Here is a 17,878-nt window from a genome sequence, read left to right as displayed (position 1 = left end):
ATATAAAGCTTGAACAACCATAAAGCCTTATTACTAAAACTGGTCACTGGAGCAGCAGGATCAGCATCACTTGGGAGCTTCTTAGAAATGCAGGATCTCAAAGCCCATCCTTGAACTGTTGAATCAACTGTTATTTGGCCAATAAGGTCACTAGGTGATCGATATGCATATTAGAGTGTAAGAATCACTGTCCTATAGCATAATTTTAATTATAACTTCATAAATTATACAGCATTACTTTTTATTTCTTTGCATTAGAAGTTACTGAGATACCTGAACAAAGTTCTAGAAAATTCAATTTGCCATCTGAAAAATCTATTTCTATTTAAACATTTGCATATGAATACACCTTATATCTCACTTATTTAGGTAGACACTTGATGAATATTAATAGCATAAAAATGAATTAATTTTTCCTAATCTTAAAGTGGCAGGGTAATAAAAATTATATATTTGAGAATCAAAGAAAATAGTTCACAGTAATTTCTTCAAATTTTTTTAAAGATAATTTTAAAGAATCTTCTTTTTACAAATTATGATAACTTTTAAATGACTCAATCAGCAACTTCCCATCCTAAACTACTGATGTCAGAATTCTCATAACTTCTAAAAACTCTGATTTTCCAGTAAGACCCTACTTGCTAAAACATCTGGAGCCTTGCATAAAACACAAACACACACTGTGGAAATTTCAAGCTATTTAAACACCATAAACATAGGGATTTTTGTCATGTTTTAAAATGCAGAAATAGAAGAGATTATGCCTTAAGGAACAGAAGATATCTAGGCATTTCCAAATTAATTCAATATACAGTAACATATCAAAGGGAACCCAGTCTCTCAGAGGACTCTGGATGCTGAGATAGGTTCCTGAGAAACTTAGAACCATTCCATGTACAATGTCAAAATTTACTAAAGCAAATAAAGACAATTCAAAATTCTATGATAAACCTAGAGTACTTTTCAAACAACTTATGCCTAATATTTACTTACTTAAGTACGTCTTTAAATCTGAGGCTTTAGGGTGAGTAACTATAAAACAGGGGCAATATAATCTTTAATATTATTTACCTGAATAACCTTCCACTTTTAGGATGGGCAACAATTATGAATAAATGACAGTCATTTTAATAAAATATGTGGAATTTTTAAAAACTAGAATTACTTGAAAATGGAAAATTATTTTTTAATCAAATTGCTTAAGGTTAACTCAATCATATACCTAACACTAAAACCTACAATACAAATAATCAAAATTTGACCTATCCTATCTTTTATTTTATGTAAAGGTTTATCTGACACTTACATATATATAAAGAGTTTAACTTATATAAAGGTGATTTATTTTGTGAAGATATCTTAGGAAATTGTGTTTTAAAGAAAACATTATCTACTGAAAATAACATGATGTAAAGAGAATCTGGACTCTTAAACAACTTACGTGGAATATCCTCTTCAAGTCTATTTTTCCATAGTAGAGAATATAGACACAAGCTACCAAATACCTAGAAAAGATGGATGCTGTGATGTTGAGAGAAGAGGTAGAGAGGGAGAAAAAAAATCTCAGACTTTAATTTTTTCATTCAACTTTATCCACAGTTTGCATCGGTAATATACATTTAGTGTTCCATTTATTTTTAAATGCATCAGAAAATCAATTATGATAGATCTGTGACCAATACAAAGATTTCTGAATTCTTCAAAAAATTCACTTAGAAAAGTCAATAAACTAGCATTCTGTAGAGATAATTATTAAACAAATGGTAATGCATTTTTACTCCTTATCTCAATTCTAACATATCCAACATCACTTCTTTCTTGTGCCATACAGTAATAAAATTTAGCAGAAGTAGCTACCTACTACATTTTTAGGGCCTAATAAAATATTTCAGTTTGATTATTTAACCCTCTTCAAATCACAAATCCAATTCAAAAAATTATAATCATTCTTAATTCAATAACTGATGAAGTAAATATAAAATAACCGTAAGAACCATTTAGAATAAAATTTACACTTATTTAAAAACTAATAAAAGAATTACATCAGAGCCTTGGTAAAATGTGTCCTTGGGAACTATGTGAGAAACTGACTTAGAGGTGGTGTTGCTTTCTGGCAGTATAGTAAATAAACTGACATGATATAGACCTCAGATGGACCCATCTTAAATGGAATTTTGCTTTGCAGTAAAGAATGTTACTATAACGTTCTGGTATATTTTCCCTTTAAGGTAATAACTGACAAGTAAGTGAAATGCAATAAGGAAATAGCCTATAATTTCACTAATATTTCAATGATATGAAACAGGAAAATACTTGTAAAATAACATCTAGGTTGATTAATAACAGGACTCCTACAGCATGATAAATATAAAAGCAGTATGAATGATTGCTGTAGCTTTTACTGGTCACTTGTAACATTGTCAAATTTCTACAATAAAAACTAACAACTTAAGATACTTATTTGCCATTTCTTACCTTTATTACCCAAGTTTTCACTAGGGAGACTGATTATGCCAATGAAGTTTTTTTTTTAGATCCAACTGAAAAATAGTAACTAATTAGCTCAAATATTTAAAGTAATAAGTTACTAATAATTTAATTTTTAAACCTTATAGTCATAAGAAGCTTTAATTCTTTAAAAGCTCCAATTTCACACTCGGGGAATGTAAAGAACACATCTGTATTCTAATGCCAAAATTTAATTATATGGCTTCATGCCAACTGATCAAAAAAAGTTGAGTTGTTCCTAAACCAACCCTTATATACCATTTGGCACACTAGTTTTTACCTTTTATATATACCCTTTGAAATACCCAGGTCAACACTTTTAATAAGTTGCATCCATATTAAGAGGTAACAAGTGCAAATAATCACATATTTAAGATATGGTACTTGCTTGGCTACTACAAAAGTAATTATACTAAGGTTCTTCTATACCAAACTGAGTATTCATTACAGTAATGTTTTTGAAAAATTCCTGCACTACTACCAACATAAATTTATCTATCTCCAAATTAAACAAGGACTTTATAACATAGTATACTTATGAAAATATATATAGAATGGTCTGTGTTTAATTCGACATCTTGTTAATTGAGGATCATAAGACTTACAGGATCCACAGATGGCCAGATTTCAAATAAAAACCTATTCTTCAACTGCTGCTCTCTGAATCTGAATAAAACTAATGGCAGCATACTGACATAATGCTACTGAAAGTCAAGACATAAACCCAAACTTTGGCAGTTTTATCAAAATGTCCTTGGTAATTAGTACTTTGCTACTTCTCAAAAACCTTACTGCTTTGTGTAATGTTTTCAATACAGAAATAAAATATTCTTCAAATAATACATTTTAAAAGATGATTAAGTTTTGCAAAATTAAATAGCATAAATTAAGCATATTAACATTGGGTTTTTTTTTTTGACAACATGACATAACCAATTTTAGGAAAACTGCAATGTACTAAATAAAAAACCACAGATGTCACAATGTGAGGCACATTTAAATCCTCACATATTACTGACCTTACAAAATCTACTAAAATATTTTAAAGTTCCATTGATTCCATTAATACATAAAAAGAAATTGCAAAAATGCTTAAGACTATATAAGAGTCATCAATTACACAGGCACTTCACATGTAAACAATCTACAGTACAACTGAAAATATTTTGGCACCAACCTATAATACTAAAAGAATTTAATATAAAGCCAGAGTTCTGCATTTTCTACTCATTTTTTTCTAGAAAACTAAGACCAAAGATTGAAGAAACTGTGTATAAACTAGAATTAGAAGTGTATTAAATAACTCAAATATAGAATAGTTTTAAATCGGTAAAAAAATGATTACCTCATCCAGGTGTTTACTAGTATGCTATGATATAAAAAATTAAACCTAATGTGATTATTAAATTGAAACCACATTTTAAATTTAGTATCAATCTGGTTTTTGAAAAATAATCAAGGTTATCAACTGACTTAGTAAAAAGAGAATTTGAATTTACCAAAAACTCTCATTAAGTTAATCCAGTTTTCCCCCAAAAGAAGTTTGGGCAATTCAAATTTAATTTTGATGTTTTAACATGATTTTTTTAAACCTAAGGCTTGACCTAATAAAATTATCTTTGATTAGACATTCTTATCATGAATTTGAGATATCTGAAATCACTTCAAATAAATGCAACTATACACTTATAATTTTGAAATGTTACATCAAGCTGTAGAAAGCTGAGATGCCTTGGTTGTAGGTAATTCAAGAAGAGCCTGAACTGTGACACCGACTTTCACAAGACCTCTCTCTTCCAAAATATGATGAGGCAAACAGAGTCTTTCCTGAAAAACAAAATAAATGATATCAGAACATTTGTCTTTTATAGTGCAGTAAAGCCTAAACAAGTCAGAACTGGATTTTTAAAACATTTCCTGTAAAACGTCAAGTAAAAAGTATATCATACTAATTAAATTAAATTCTAATTTTTTAATTCTCTTATTGAGGTGTAATTCACATACAACATTATATTGGTTTCAGGTGTAAAACATAATGATTTGAAATATGTATACAGTATAATACAAAATAATCACCACAATAAGTCTAGTACCATCCATCCATCACCATACAAAGTTAACTTTTAGGATTTACTCTCTTGGCAACTCTAAGTATACTCTACAATATTAATGACTATAGTCACTATGCAGTACATTACCCCCATGACTTACTTATTTTATAACTGAAAGTTTGTACCTCTTGAGCCCCCATCACCTGATTTCACCTACTCTCCTCTGGCAAACACTATTTTATTCTCTGTATCTATAAAGTACATTTTGTTTGTTCATTTGGTTTTTTTAGATTCCACATGTAAGTGAAAACATACAGGATTTGTTTTTCTCTCTCTGACATAATTTGCTTATCATAATATCTAATATCCTCAAGGTCCATCCATGTCACAAATGGCAAGATTTCATTCTTTTTATGGCTGAGTAGTATTCCATTGTATATATATACACCACATCTGTATCTATTCATCAGTTGAAGGACACTTAGGTTGCTTCAATATCCTGGCTATTGTAAATAATGCCACAATGACCACAGGGATGCATATATCTTTTGAATTGGTATTTTTGTTTTCTTTGGATAAACACTCAGAAGTAGAATTGCTGGATCTTATCGTATTTCTAATTTTTTGAGGACCCTGCATATGGTTTTCCATAATGGTTATACCAATTTACATTCCCACCAACAGGATATGAAGGTTCCCTTTTCTCAACATCCTCACCAACATTTTGTCTTTCTGGTGATAGCCATTCTAACAGATGTGAGATGATATCTCATTGTGTAAATTCTACTTCTAAAATGGCTGTTTCAATAGATTTTAATGGTATGGGATTCTATTTTACGGCTGTGTTTTGATCTGAGACTGGTCTGACCCACATAAGCAAATATTTTAAAGTGAGACAGTCATGCTAGATGTTCCCTAAGCTCTTCTGCTGGAGTAGAAAGAGCACTACATTTCCAGCCAGGACATCTAAGGGCCATGAGATATTAAGTATTAAAGATAATAAAATTCCCTGAGACTCACTTTATTTATCCTGAAGACAGGACTGTGTGAGAAATAAAGTGAATAGTCTGGTGGTAGAAGTGGTTTGTAAACTCTTCAGGCCTGTACAAAATTGGCTGCTCTGGTTCATTCATTCTACTAGTTCTGAAGAGATTCAGTACTTTTTTTATCTTAAGGTTACTTCCCTCCAGCTGCTAGTGGTTTTGTTGCTTCTTAGTTCCAGTGATGTAGAATTTGGTAAGTAACAACTACCTACTCTTATAAGCACATCACATGTCATTTGATCTTCACAATTCTGTAAGAAAGAAGGTTTAGAAGCAACTTTGCATTAGGTTTTCATTAGCCTTCACTGATTCTACTCTAACATTCTTTCTTTTTTTTTCTTTTTTGTAAGTAATCACTACTCCCAACGTGGGGCTCAAACTCACAGCCCCAAGATTAAGTGCCACATGCTCTACCGAAGGAGCCAGCCAGGCGCCCCTCTTCTAACATTCTTAATGTTTTCAAGGGTTCTGTCTTCACCTCTTCTCTTTTAGACTATATCCTCTCTTTGGTATTCTCAAAACTTTATCAAAACTGCAAGGGTTAACTGAAGGGTTGCATGCATGTGCATATCATCAAATAAACTTGGTAGCTATTTCTGAAGAAACAATGCAGTCCACTGCTTCAGTTGGGACACCCATTCATCTCAGGAAAATAAGCTAGTAATGGATAGAGTGAATAGCAAACAGACCATCTACAGGACCCATCTGGTTTATAACTGTATTATACTTGGTTAGCACAGTATTTTACAAATCTAGAAACATTACATTTTTTTAAGATTTTCTTTATTTGAGAGAGAGAGAAAGTATCCCAAGCAGACTCCCTGCTGAGTGGGAAGCCCCATGCAGGAATCGATTTCAGAACTGAAATCATGACCTGAGCTGAATCAAGAGTTGGATGTTTAACTGACTGAGCCACCCAGGAGTCCCAAAACATTATATATATTTTTTTAATCCACTGTTTTTTTTAAAGATTTTATTTATTTATTTGAGAGAGAGAGCAAGCAAGCACTAGCAGGGGGAGCAACAGGCAGAGGGAGAAGGAGAAGCAGGCTGCCCACTGAGCTGGGAGCCCAGTGCAGGACTCCCCTGGGATCATGACCTGAGCCAAAGGCAGACGCTTAACCGACTGAGCCACCCAGGAGCCCCTAAATCCACTGTTTCTTGAAACATGGGAAGCCTTGGCAAGACTGGGCTCCTATTCCCAAATAGTAACAACTATATCTTCTATCCTGATTACTTTCAAATCTTTATTTCCTGCCATGATCTCTCTACTGAGCTCTGGATACAAATATGAACTCGATATAGGCAAATGGATGTTCAACAAACATCAAAATCAATGTGTCCACAGCAGAATTATTCCATCACTAAATTAACTTGTCCTTTTACATTCTATACCTCAGTGAGTAATACACTATTCAGTCTCTCTCAACATACACCTGGAAATCATAATAATCTTTTCTTTTTTTTCCATAATAATCTTTTCTTTCTTCCTTATTCCTATAAACCATTCACCAAATACTACTGGTAATATCCCATTTATCAGAAACATTCTCAAAAGCTATCTTCTTATCTCCATTTTCACAACATCTGTTGCCCTCCTAATGTTTTGCTTATTTATTCAAATAACCACTGAAATGTTAGAAAAGAAAGTGTTTCAAATCAATGACCTCAGCTTCCACCTTAGAGGATAGAAAAAGAACAAATTAAACCAATGGCAAGCAGAAAGAAACAACATATGAAGTTGAGAGAGGAAAACAATAAAATAAAACCCAGAAAAAAATAGAAAAAATATCAGTGAAACAAAACATTAGCTCATTGAGAAAATTTCTAAAAATTCATAAACCTCTAACTAGGTTAATCAGAAGAAAAAAGAGAAAATACACAATTTATCAATATCAGGAATAAAAGAAGTAACATCACAAGAGATTCTACAAATACTAAGTTGATAATAAGGGGACATTATAAACAACTTTGTAAGAAGAAGACGGGGCGCCTGGGTGGCTCAGTCGGTTAAGCATCTGCCTTCGGCTCAGGTTATGATCCCGGGGTCCTGGGATCAAGCCCCACATCAGGCTCCCTGCTCAGCGGGGAGCCTGCTTCTCCCTCTCCCACTCCCCCTGCCTGTGTTCCTTCTCTGCTGTGTCTCTGTCAAATAAATAAATGAAATTAAAAAAAGAAAAATAGACAAAATCTTTGAAAGATAGTATACCAAAACTCGTGCAAGAAGAAAGAGAAAACCAGAACAGCCCTGTATCTATTAAAGAAATTAAAATTGTAGTTAAAAACCTTCCAAAAACGAAAACCCTTGGCCCAGATGGATTCCCTAAAGAATTTGACTAAATATTTTTAAAGGAAATAATATCAATTCTACACAAAATCTTCAGGAAAAGTGAAGAGCAGGGAATACTTCCTAAGCTATTCCATGAGGTCAACATTACCTTGACACTAAAAGTCAGGCAAAGATATTAATAATATATAATATATATTATTATATATATTAATATATGTTATATATAATAAAGGAAAACTAAAGACCATTATCCCCATGAACATAGATGTAAAAAGTCTAAACAAAATTTTAGCAAACTGAATTCAACAATATAAAAACAACAAAATCTATAATGACCAAGGTTTATCCCAAGAATCCAGGTTTGACTTAATATCTGAAAATCAACCAAGGTAAGTCACAATACTGTGAAAGAAAAAGGATGTTATCATCTCATTAGCTGTAGAAAAAGCAACTGACAATATTCAACATCCACTGCTGATAAGAACTCTGAGCAACTGGAAATTGAAAGGAATTTTCTCAACCTGATACAGTTCATCTCTAAGAAAACCAACAGCTAACATTTGTAAATCATATATCTCATAAAGTACTTATATCTGAGGAGTGCCTGGGTGGCTCAGTTGTTAAGCGTCTGCCTTCAGCTCAGGTCATGATCCCAGGGTCCTGGGATCGAGTTCCGCCTCGGGCTCCCTGCTCCACGGGAGGCCTGCTTCTCCCTCTCCCACTCCCCCTGCTTGTGTTCCCTCTCTCACTGTCTCTCTCTCTGTCAAATACATTTTAAAAATCTTAAAAAAAAAATAAAGTACTTATATCTGGATTATATTAAAAACACCTAAAACTCAAGAAAAAACTGAATAATCCAATTAACAAATGGGCCAAGGATTTGAAAAGACAATTCTCCAGAGAATATATACAAATAGTCAATAAGCACATGAAAATATGTCCAACATCATTAGCCATTAGGGAAATGCTAATTAAAACCACAATGAGATACCTATCACTTCACACCACAAGGATGGGTAAAATCAAAAAGATAATTATTATTAATTATTGTTGATGAGAATTTGGACAAATTAGAATCCTCAAACACTGGTAGAAATGTAAATTGAAAAATAATCAAAGATAAACTCAAAGATAAACAAAGAGTAACCATATAACCTAGCAATTCCACTCCTAGTTATAAAACAAAGAAAGCTGAAACAAGTGTTCAAAAAAAAAAAATTTGTTCATGAGTGTTCACAGCAGCATTATTAATAAACAATGAGTGAAAACAGCCCAAATGTCCATCAACTTATGAATTATAAATAAAATGTGGTACATACATACAATAAAATATTCAAGCATATGAAGAACTGAAGTACTGCTTTATGCTACAACATGGATGAACCTTGAAAACATTATACAAAATGAAAAAAAGCAGACACAAAAGATCCCATACTGTATGACTTGATTTATACTAATGTCCAGAAGAGGCAAATCCATAGAGAAAGAATGGTGGGGGGGAATGGGAGGGGAGACTACTAATGGGTAAGAAGTTTCTGGGGTGATAAAAATAGTCTAGGGAGGACCTAAGATGGTGGTGTATGAGGAGGACCCTAGGCTTGCCTCGTTACTGGAACACAGCTAGATAAATATCAAATCGTTCTGAGTACCCAAGAAATTGATCTGAGGACTAAAAAAACAAACTGCACAACCAGAGGGAGAGAGGAGACCACATCATGGAAGGTCGGAGGTACGGAGATGTGGTTTGGTGGAGAAAAGGATCTTGAGTGCTACAGAGGAGAGGGAGCCCTGGTCACAGAGAGATGTGAGAGGGAGAGAGAGGAGCACAAAGGGGGTCACACAAGGAAAACACTTCCCTAAAGCCACTGACAGGGAAAAGGAGAGGGGCCGATTTTTAGGACTTGTTGCAGTCAGTGGGGCTCACATACTGGCATGTTAGAGGTCTATGACATGGCTGGTATAAAGCCCTGAGGGCTGCAGTGCTACTGTACAGAACGCAAGCAGCTAACCGGGGGCAGACTGTGTAATCTGTGGTTCCCCTTCTCAAGGCACATCTGAGAGGGTTGGCATTGCCTCTCCAGGGACAAAGGAGCTGGCTGGTGCCATTTCATGCCACCACCCCTCAGCATAAACTAACTTCAGGAAGCAGCACAGTGCCAACAATGGCTGCCTAAATTGCTTACACCAAGCCCCATCACCATGTGCTCTTCTGGTACTGCTTTTCCAGGACAAGTGTGTCTGAGAGCCCATAGCAGCACAGGTCCCTCCCCCAGATGACCAGCACAAACCTCCACATGCACCGTATCTACACACCATAAAATTCTGCAAAGCGTCAGCTGTGGCGGAAATAGCATTAGGTCTCTTTTAACAAGCAGACCAGAACACACCTAGTTAAAACTCGCCACACTCTGGCCAAGGTCTAAACATACTCCCCACTGCAAGCAAGGAGAAACTCTATACAGGACTGATTTGAGGGACAGACCAGCCATAACACAGCAGCAGACTGCACGCAGCATACACCAGAGACACTTCCTGAAGAGCCCTGGACATTATATGACCTCTTCTTCATAAAGCCTTTAATCTCAGAAGCAGGAAAGATAATAGGCTTTCCTAACACAGAGAGAAAAGAGACCTAGACAAAATCCCAAGACAGAAGAATTCAACACAAAAGAATGAACAAGGGGCACCTGGGGTGGCTCAGCTGGTTAAGCATCTGCCTTCGGCTCAGGTCATGATCCCAGGGTCCTGGGATTGAGCCCCACGTTGGGCTCCCTGTTCAGCAGGGAGTCTGCTTCTCCGTCTACCCCTCCCCCCCGCTCATGATCTCTCTCTCTCTCTCTCTCTCTCTCTCTCTCTCTCACATTCTCTCTCTCTCAAATAAAAGAGGAAAATCTTTAAAATACAAAAGAATGAACAAGAAAAGGTCAGGGCCAGGGATCTAATTGAAACAGATATTAAATAATATGCCTGTTCCAGAATATAAAGAAACAATCATAAGGATACTATCTGGGCTTGAGAAAAGCAAAGAAGACATCAGAGAGACCCTTACTGCAGAGGAAAAGAGCTTAAAACCAGTGAGGCTGAAATGATAAATGAAATAACTGAGATTCGAAACCAACAGGTGTAATGACCACAATACACCATTTATACATCTGGTGTACAAAGGATGGAAGAAGCACAGGAACAAACAAGCGTTACATAAGACAGAATTATGGAAAATAATGAAGCTGATCAAAATAAGGTAAGAAAAATCTTGGATCACAAAGGTATATTAAGGCAACTCAGTGACTCCATGAAACCATTAACAATCATATCATAGGATTCCAAGAAGAGAGAAAAGGGGGCAGAAGATTTATTTGAGTAAATTATAGCTGAAAACTTCCCTAATCTGGGGAAGGAAACAGACCCAGAAGGCACAGAGAACTCCTATCAAAATCAACAAAAGCAGGAATGTCTGGGTGGTTCAAGCACCCAACTCTTGGTTTCAGCTCAGATCATGATCTCAGGGTCATGAGACGAGCCCCCTGTTGGGAGTCTGCTGGAGGTTCTCTCCCACTCCCTCAACCTCCCCCTCAAGAGGATGGATAAATAAATAAATAAATAAAATCCAAATAAATAAATAAATCCCTTAAAAAAATCAACAAGAGCAAGCCAACACCAAGCCATATTGTAGTTAAATTTGTGAAATATAAAGTAAAAATCCTAAAATCAGCAACACAAATGAAGTCCCTAACTTACATGGGAAGACAAATAAAGTTAGCAGAAGATCTTTCCCCAGAAACTTGGCAGGCCAGAAAAAAGTGGCATGATATATTCAAAAGGCTGAATGGGAAAAATCTGCAGCAAAGAATACTCTATCCAGCAAGGCTATCAATCAAAATAGAAGGAGAGATAAAGAGTTTCCTAGAAAAACAAAAACTAGGAGTTGGTGACCACTAAATCAGCGATTTAAGAAATATTAAAGGGGATTCTTTGAGTGGGAAAGACAAAAAGCAACAAAGAGAAGAAAGGAACAGAGAAAATCTCCAGAAACAATGACAAAACAAGTAATAAAATGGCACTAAATTCGTATCTATCAATAATTACTCTGACTATAAATGGACTAAAAGCTCCAATCAAAAGACAGAGGGTGTCAAAACGGATAAAAAAACAACACCCATATATATGCTGCCTACAAGAGACTCGCTTTAAACCTAAAGACACCTACAGATTGAAAGTGAGGGGATGAAGAAACACTGACCATGGTAATGGATGCCAAAAGAAAGCAGGAGTAGCAATACTTACAGCAGAAAGACTAGATTTTAAACCAAAGACTGTAACATTAGATGAAGATGGGCACTATATAATAAAGGGGTTTATCCAACAAGATCTAAACAATCATGCCCGCACCTTGGGAGCACCCAAATATACAAAACAATTAATAACAAACATAAAGGAACTCATTGGTAATAATACAATAATAGTAGGGAACTTTAACACCCCACTTACATCATCTAAACAGAAATTCAACAAGGAAACAATGCCTTTGAATGACCCACTGGAACAGATGGACTTAAGAGATATGTCCAGAACATTTCAGCCTAAAGCAGCAGAATACACATTCTTTTCAAGGGCATATTTGACATTCTCCCGAATAGATTATACACTAGGCCACAAATCAGCCCTCAACAAGTACAAAAAGAATGACACTGGGGTGCCTAGGTGGCTAAGTCAGTTAAGCGTCTGCCTTCAGCTCAGATCATGATCCCAGGGTCCTAGGATGGAGGCCCACATAGGGCTCCCTGCTCAGTGGGAAGTCAGCTTCTCCCTCTGCCTGCCACTCCCCCTACTTGTTCTCTCTCTCTCTGACAAATAAAATCTTAAAAAAAAAGAAAAGAAAAGAGAAAGGACACAAAATCATGAATGAGAGAGAAGTTACAACCAACACCACAGAAATACAAATAATTATAAGATAATAATATAAAAAAATATATTCCAACAAACTGGGTAATCTGGAAGAAATGGATAAATTCCTAGAAATATATAAACTACCAAAACTGAAACAGGAAAAAAATAGAACACTTGAACAAACCAATAACCACCAAAGAAATTGAATCAGTGACCAAAAATCTCCCAATAAACAAAACTCCAGGGCCAGGGCCTCACAGGCGAATTCTAACAAATATTTAAAGACTTAATACCTACTCTTTTCAAACTATTCCAAAAAATAGAAATGGAAGGAAAACTTTCAAAATCATTCTACAAAGCCAGGATTATCTTGATTCTAAAACCAGACTAAGACCCCACATAAAAAGAGAGCTACAGGCCAATAGCCCTGATGAAAAATTCTCAACAAAATACTAGCAAATCAAATCCAACAGGACATTAAAAGAATCATTCACCAAGATCAAGTGGGATTTATCCTTGGGTTGCAAGAGTGGTTCAATATTAGCAAATCAATCAATGTGATATACCACATTAATAAAAGAAAGGATAAGAACCATATGATCCTGTCAATAGGTGCAGAAAAAATATTTGACAAAGTAAACTATAAAAGACTGATTAAAGAAATTGAATATGATACGAAGAAATGGAAAACAGTCCATGCTCATGGACCGGAAGAACAAATATTGTTAAAATGTCCACACTACCCAAAGCGATCTACACACTGAATGCAATCCCTATCAAAATACCACCAGCACTTTTCACAGAGCTAGAACAAACAATCCTAACATTTGTATGGAGCCAGAAAAGACCCCAAATAGCCAAAGCAATCTTGAAAAAGAAAAGCAAAGCTGGAGACATCACCATTCCAGACTTCAAGTTCTATTACAAACCTGTAGTGATCAAAACAGTATGATACACAAAAACAGAAACACAGATCAATGGAACAGAACAGAAAACCCAGAAATGGAACCACAACTATATGGTCAACTAATCTTTGACAAAGCAGCAAAGAGTATCCAATGGAAAAAAGACAGTCTCTTCAATAAATGGTGTTGTGAAAACTGGACCGCAACATGCAAAGGAATGTAATTTGACTATGTTCTTACACCAAACACAAAAAAAAGAAATTCAAAATGTAATAAAGACCTAAATGTGAGACAGGAAACCATCAAAATCCTAGAGAACACAGGCAGTAACCTCTTTGACACTGGGTGTAGCAATTTCTTACCAGTATGTGTCCTGAAGCAAGGGAAACAAAAGCAAAAATAAGCTATCGGGACTTCATCAAGGAAAAAAGCTTCTACACAGCGAAGGAAATAATCAACAAAAGCAAAAGGCAGACTTTGGAATGGGAGAAGATATTTGCCAATGACATATCTGATAAAAGGTTAGTATCCAAAATCTATAAAGAACTTATAAAACTTACCCAAAAAAGAATCCAGTTAAAAAATGGGAAGACATGAGTAGACATTTCTCCAAAGAAGACATCGAGATAGATGGCTAGCAGACACATGAAAAGATGCTCAACATCACTCATCATTAAGGAAATACAAATCAAAACCACAATGAGATATGATCTCACACCTGTCAGAATGGTTAAAATTAACAACACAGGAAACAACAGATATTGGTGAGGATGCGGAAAAAGGGGAACCCTCTTATACTGTTGGTGGGAAAGAAAACTGGTGCAGCCACTCTGGAAAACAGTATGGAGATTCCTCAAAAAGTTAAAAATAAAAAAAAGTTTAAAAACAGTACTATCCTACAATCCAGCAATTACACTACTAGGTATTTACCCAAAGGATACAAAAATACTGATTTGAAGGGATACATACACCCCGATGTTTACAGCAGCATTATCAGCAATAGCCAAATTACGGACAAAGCCCAAATGTCCATCCACTGATGAATGGATTAAAAAGTGGCATATACAATGGAATATTACTCAGCCATAAAAAAGAAAGAAATCTTGCCATTTGCAAGGACAGAGATGGAGCTAGGGAGTATTATGGTAAGCAAAATGTCAGTCATAGAAAGACAAATACCATATGATTTCGCTCATATATGGAATTTAAAAAACATAACAGATGGACAAAGGGGAAAAAAAGAGAGACAAAACATAAAACAGACTCTTAACTATAGAGAACACACTAAGGGTTGCTGGAGAGGAGGTGGACAGGGGGATGGGTATTAAGGAGGGCACATGTTGTAATAAGCACTGGGTGTTGTACATAAGTGATGAATCACTAAATCCTACACCTGCAACTAATATTACACTGTATGTTAACTGAACGGAATTTAAATAAAAACTTGGAAGAAAAAGAATATTCTAAAGTTAGATTGTTGTGACTGTTGCCCAACTCTGTGACTAAACTACAAACCACTGAACTATATACTTTAAATCTGTGAACTTTACAGTATGTTAATTATATTTCAGTAATAATGTTAAAAAAAAAAAATCGAGTGTGCCCAATCCCAGGTCTAAAAACAAGAGGACTTCCATCCATATTTTTCAACATATACAAACATTAACTAAAATTTGATCATAGACCTAAATGTAAAACCTAAGATTATAAAACTTCTAGAGGCGCTTGGGTGGCTCAGTCAGTGAAGTGTCTGCCTTTGGCTCAGGTCATGATTCGGAGGTCCTGGGATCGAACCCCACATCAGGCTCCCTACTTGCGGAAGGCCTACTTCTCCCTCTCCTCCCCACTCATGCTGTCTCTCTCTCAAATAAATAAAATCTTAAAAAATATATATTATAAAACTTCTAGAAATAAACACAGGAGAAAATTTTTGTGACCTTGAGTTATGCAAGGATTTCTTTGGTTTGAAACCAAAAGCAGAATTTTTTAAATGATAAATTTTACTTCAAAAAATATAAAACTTTTGCTGTTTGAAAGATACTATAATGAGAATGAAAAGACAAACCAAAGACTTATGCTATAATATTTGTAATTCACACATTTGATAAAGGACTTTGTCCATTCTTTGTAGAGAAATTCTCAAACTCAAGGACAAGAAAACAACCCAATTAAAAAAGACAAAAGATTAAACATGTCATAAAAGTCATACAAATGGCAAATAAGCTCTTGAAAAGATGATCAACATCATTAGCCTTCAAGGAAATGCAAATTAAAACCACACTGACAAACCAATACATACCTATTAGAATGGCAAAAATTAAAAAAGAAAAAAAACAACACTGACTATATTAAATGCTGGTTGAGAATGTAGAGGAACTAAAACTCTCATACACTGGTGATAGGAATATAAAACAACCACTTTGGGAAACAGTTTTGTACGTTCTTATAATGTTAAGTACACACCTACCATATGTTCCAGTCATTCCACTCCTGGATATCTACCCCAAATTAAAGAATGTATATATCTGAACACTTCTACACTTCTATATAAATGTTCGTAGCTGTCTTATTTGTCCAAGTGGTCCCCTAAAACTGGAAACAATCCAAATGGCTATCAACAGGTCAATGGACCAACAAACTGTCGTATATTCATACAATGAAATACTACTCAGCAATAAAACGGAATGACCTATTTATACATGCACCAACATTGATGAGTCTTAAAAACAATTATACTGAGTGAAAAAAGCCAGAAAATAATCATACATATTCTATCATTCCATTTATATACAACTCTAGATAGAAAATGCAAACTAAACTATAATAACAGAAAGCAGATTAGTGGTTATCTGGAAAAGATTGCAAAGGGACAGAAGGAAAGTTTTGGGGGTAATGAATAAGTTCATTATCTTGACTATGTTGATGATTTCATGCTATATGCATGTAAAAACTTACCAAATTGTACACCTTATCTATATGTCAATTATACCTCAAAAAAGCTATTAAAAATAAAAACTTAAAAAATCTTAAAATGAAAAAAACCTAAATGAAAAATTGACTCTAAGTCAGGGAAACAAATTGAAGCTAACTATTAAACTCTTCCCTCACTGCCAGTAGCTGGAGTATTTTCAAAAAGGGAGTTCATAACTTGTCCTTCCACAGTCCCTCTTACAGTAAGCTTGGGTGGGGCACTAGCCCTTCCCTAAAACAAGCTAAAGAGAGATTAGAGTTATGCTAAGTAGAATAGTTTTCATAAGAACTTCCTAACTGATCACCCTTGCCTACTGTACCAAGAAGGTATCTGGAGTATGTTGCAATGTCTTTTCTGTCATGTAAATGAACAGAAATAGAAAATATCCACGTTAGAGGATAAGTTCTGAAGTTAGACCACCTGGATTCACAGCTTGGCTCCACTGGTTATTAAAGGTGTGACCTTGGACAAGTTCCCTAACTTCCCTGTGATTCAGTTTCTTCATCTGTAAAATGTGCATTCAATGTTTATTGAGAATGCCCCCCAAAAAACCTTAAAAATGGTAAAACAGGAAAATGTATATAATACAATCACAACTAGAAAACAAACCTTCCTAATTTTTGTTTTCTCAATAAGAGACTAAGTACAAAAAAGAAAGAATATAAAAATGTTTAAGAATCAAATTTTTTAGGGACGCCTGGGTGGTTCAGTTAAGCATCTGCCTTCAGTTCAGGTCATGATCCCAGGGTCCTGGGATTGTGTCCAACATCCGGCTCCCTGCTCAGCAGGGAGTCTGCTTCTCCCTCTGCTTGTGCGCTCTCTCTCTCTCTGACAAATAAATAAAATCTTTTAAAAAAATCTTTTTAATAAAAAAATTCAATTTTTATTCATTTTTTAAAAGATTTTATTTATTTATTCGACAGAGAGGGGAACACAACTGGGGTGGGGAGAAGCAGGCTTCCCACTGAGCAGGGAGCCTGATGTGGGACTCGATCCCAGGACCCTGGGATCATGACCTGAGCTGAAGGCAGACGATTAACGACTGAGCGACCCAGGCGCCCCAAGAATTCAATTTTTAAAACATCATGTCAGAGGTGCCTGAGTGTCTCAGTCGGTTGGTCGGCTGCCTTCAGCTCAGGTCATGATCCCAGGGTCCTGGGATGGAGCCGCATTGGGCTCCCTTCCCTGCCCAGTGGGGAGCCAGCTTCTCCCTCTCCTTCTAC

The 17,878-nt window shown here is 35.3% G+C and overlaps 1 protein-coding gene across 5 annotated transcripts in view; it reads right to left on the bottom strand.

Moving 5' to 3' along the window:
• Positions 1–4,215: 4,215 nt before the first annotated feature.
• LRCH2 (leucine rich repeats and calponin homology domain containing 2) overlaps positions 4,216–17,878 on the bottom strand; it is a 96,935-nt gene continuing 83,272 nt past the window's right edge. For all 5 annotated transcript variants that reach the window (XM_088028938.1, XM_088028939.1, XM_088028940.1 and 2 more), the window contains one exon: positions 4,216–4,335. In XM_088028938.1, coding sequence (XP_087885064.1) covers positions 4,216–4,335 — 120 coding nt within the window. The remainder of the gene's footprint in view (positions 4,336–17,878) is intronic.

This window comes from Eumetopias jubatus, unplaced genomic scaffold (genome assembly GCF_037043125.1).
Source record: "Eumetopias jubatus isolate StellerSeaLion01/CBP00866 unplaced genomic scaffold, mEumJub1_p1.0 scaffold_11, whole genome shotgun sequence".
Lineage (NCBI taxonomy): Eukaryota > Metazoa > Chordata > Mammalia > Carnivora > Otariidae > Eumetopias > Eumetopias jubatus.
The sequence above is the reverse complement of the archived record's forward strand: the minus strand, read 5'-3'. Positions and strand labels throughout refer to the sequence as shown.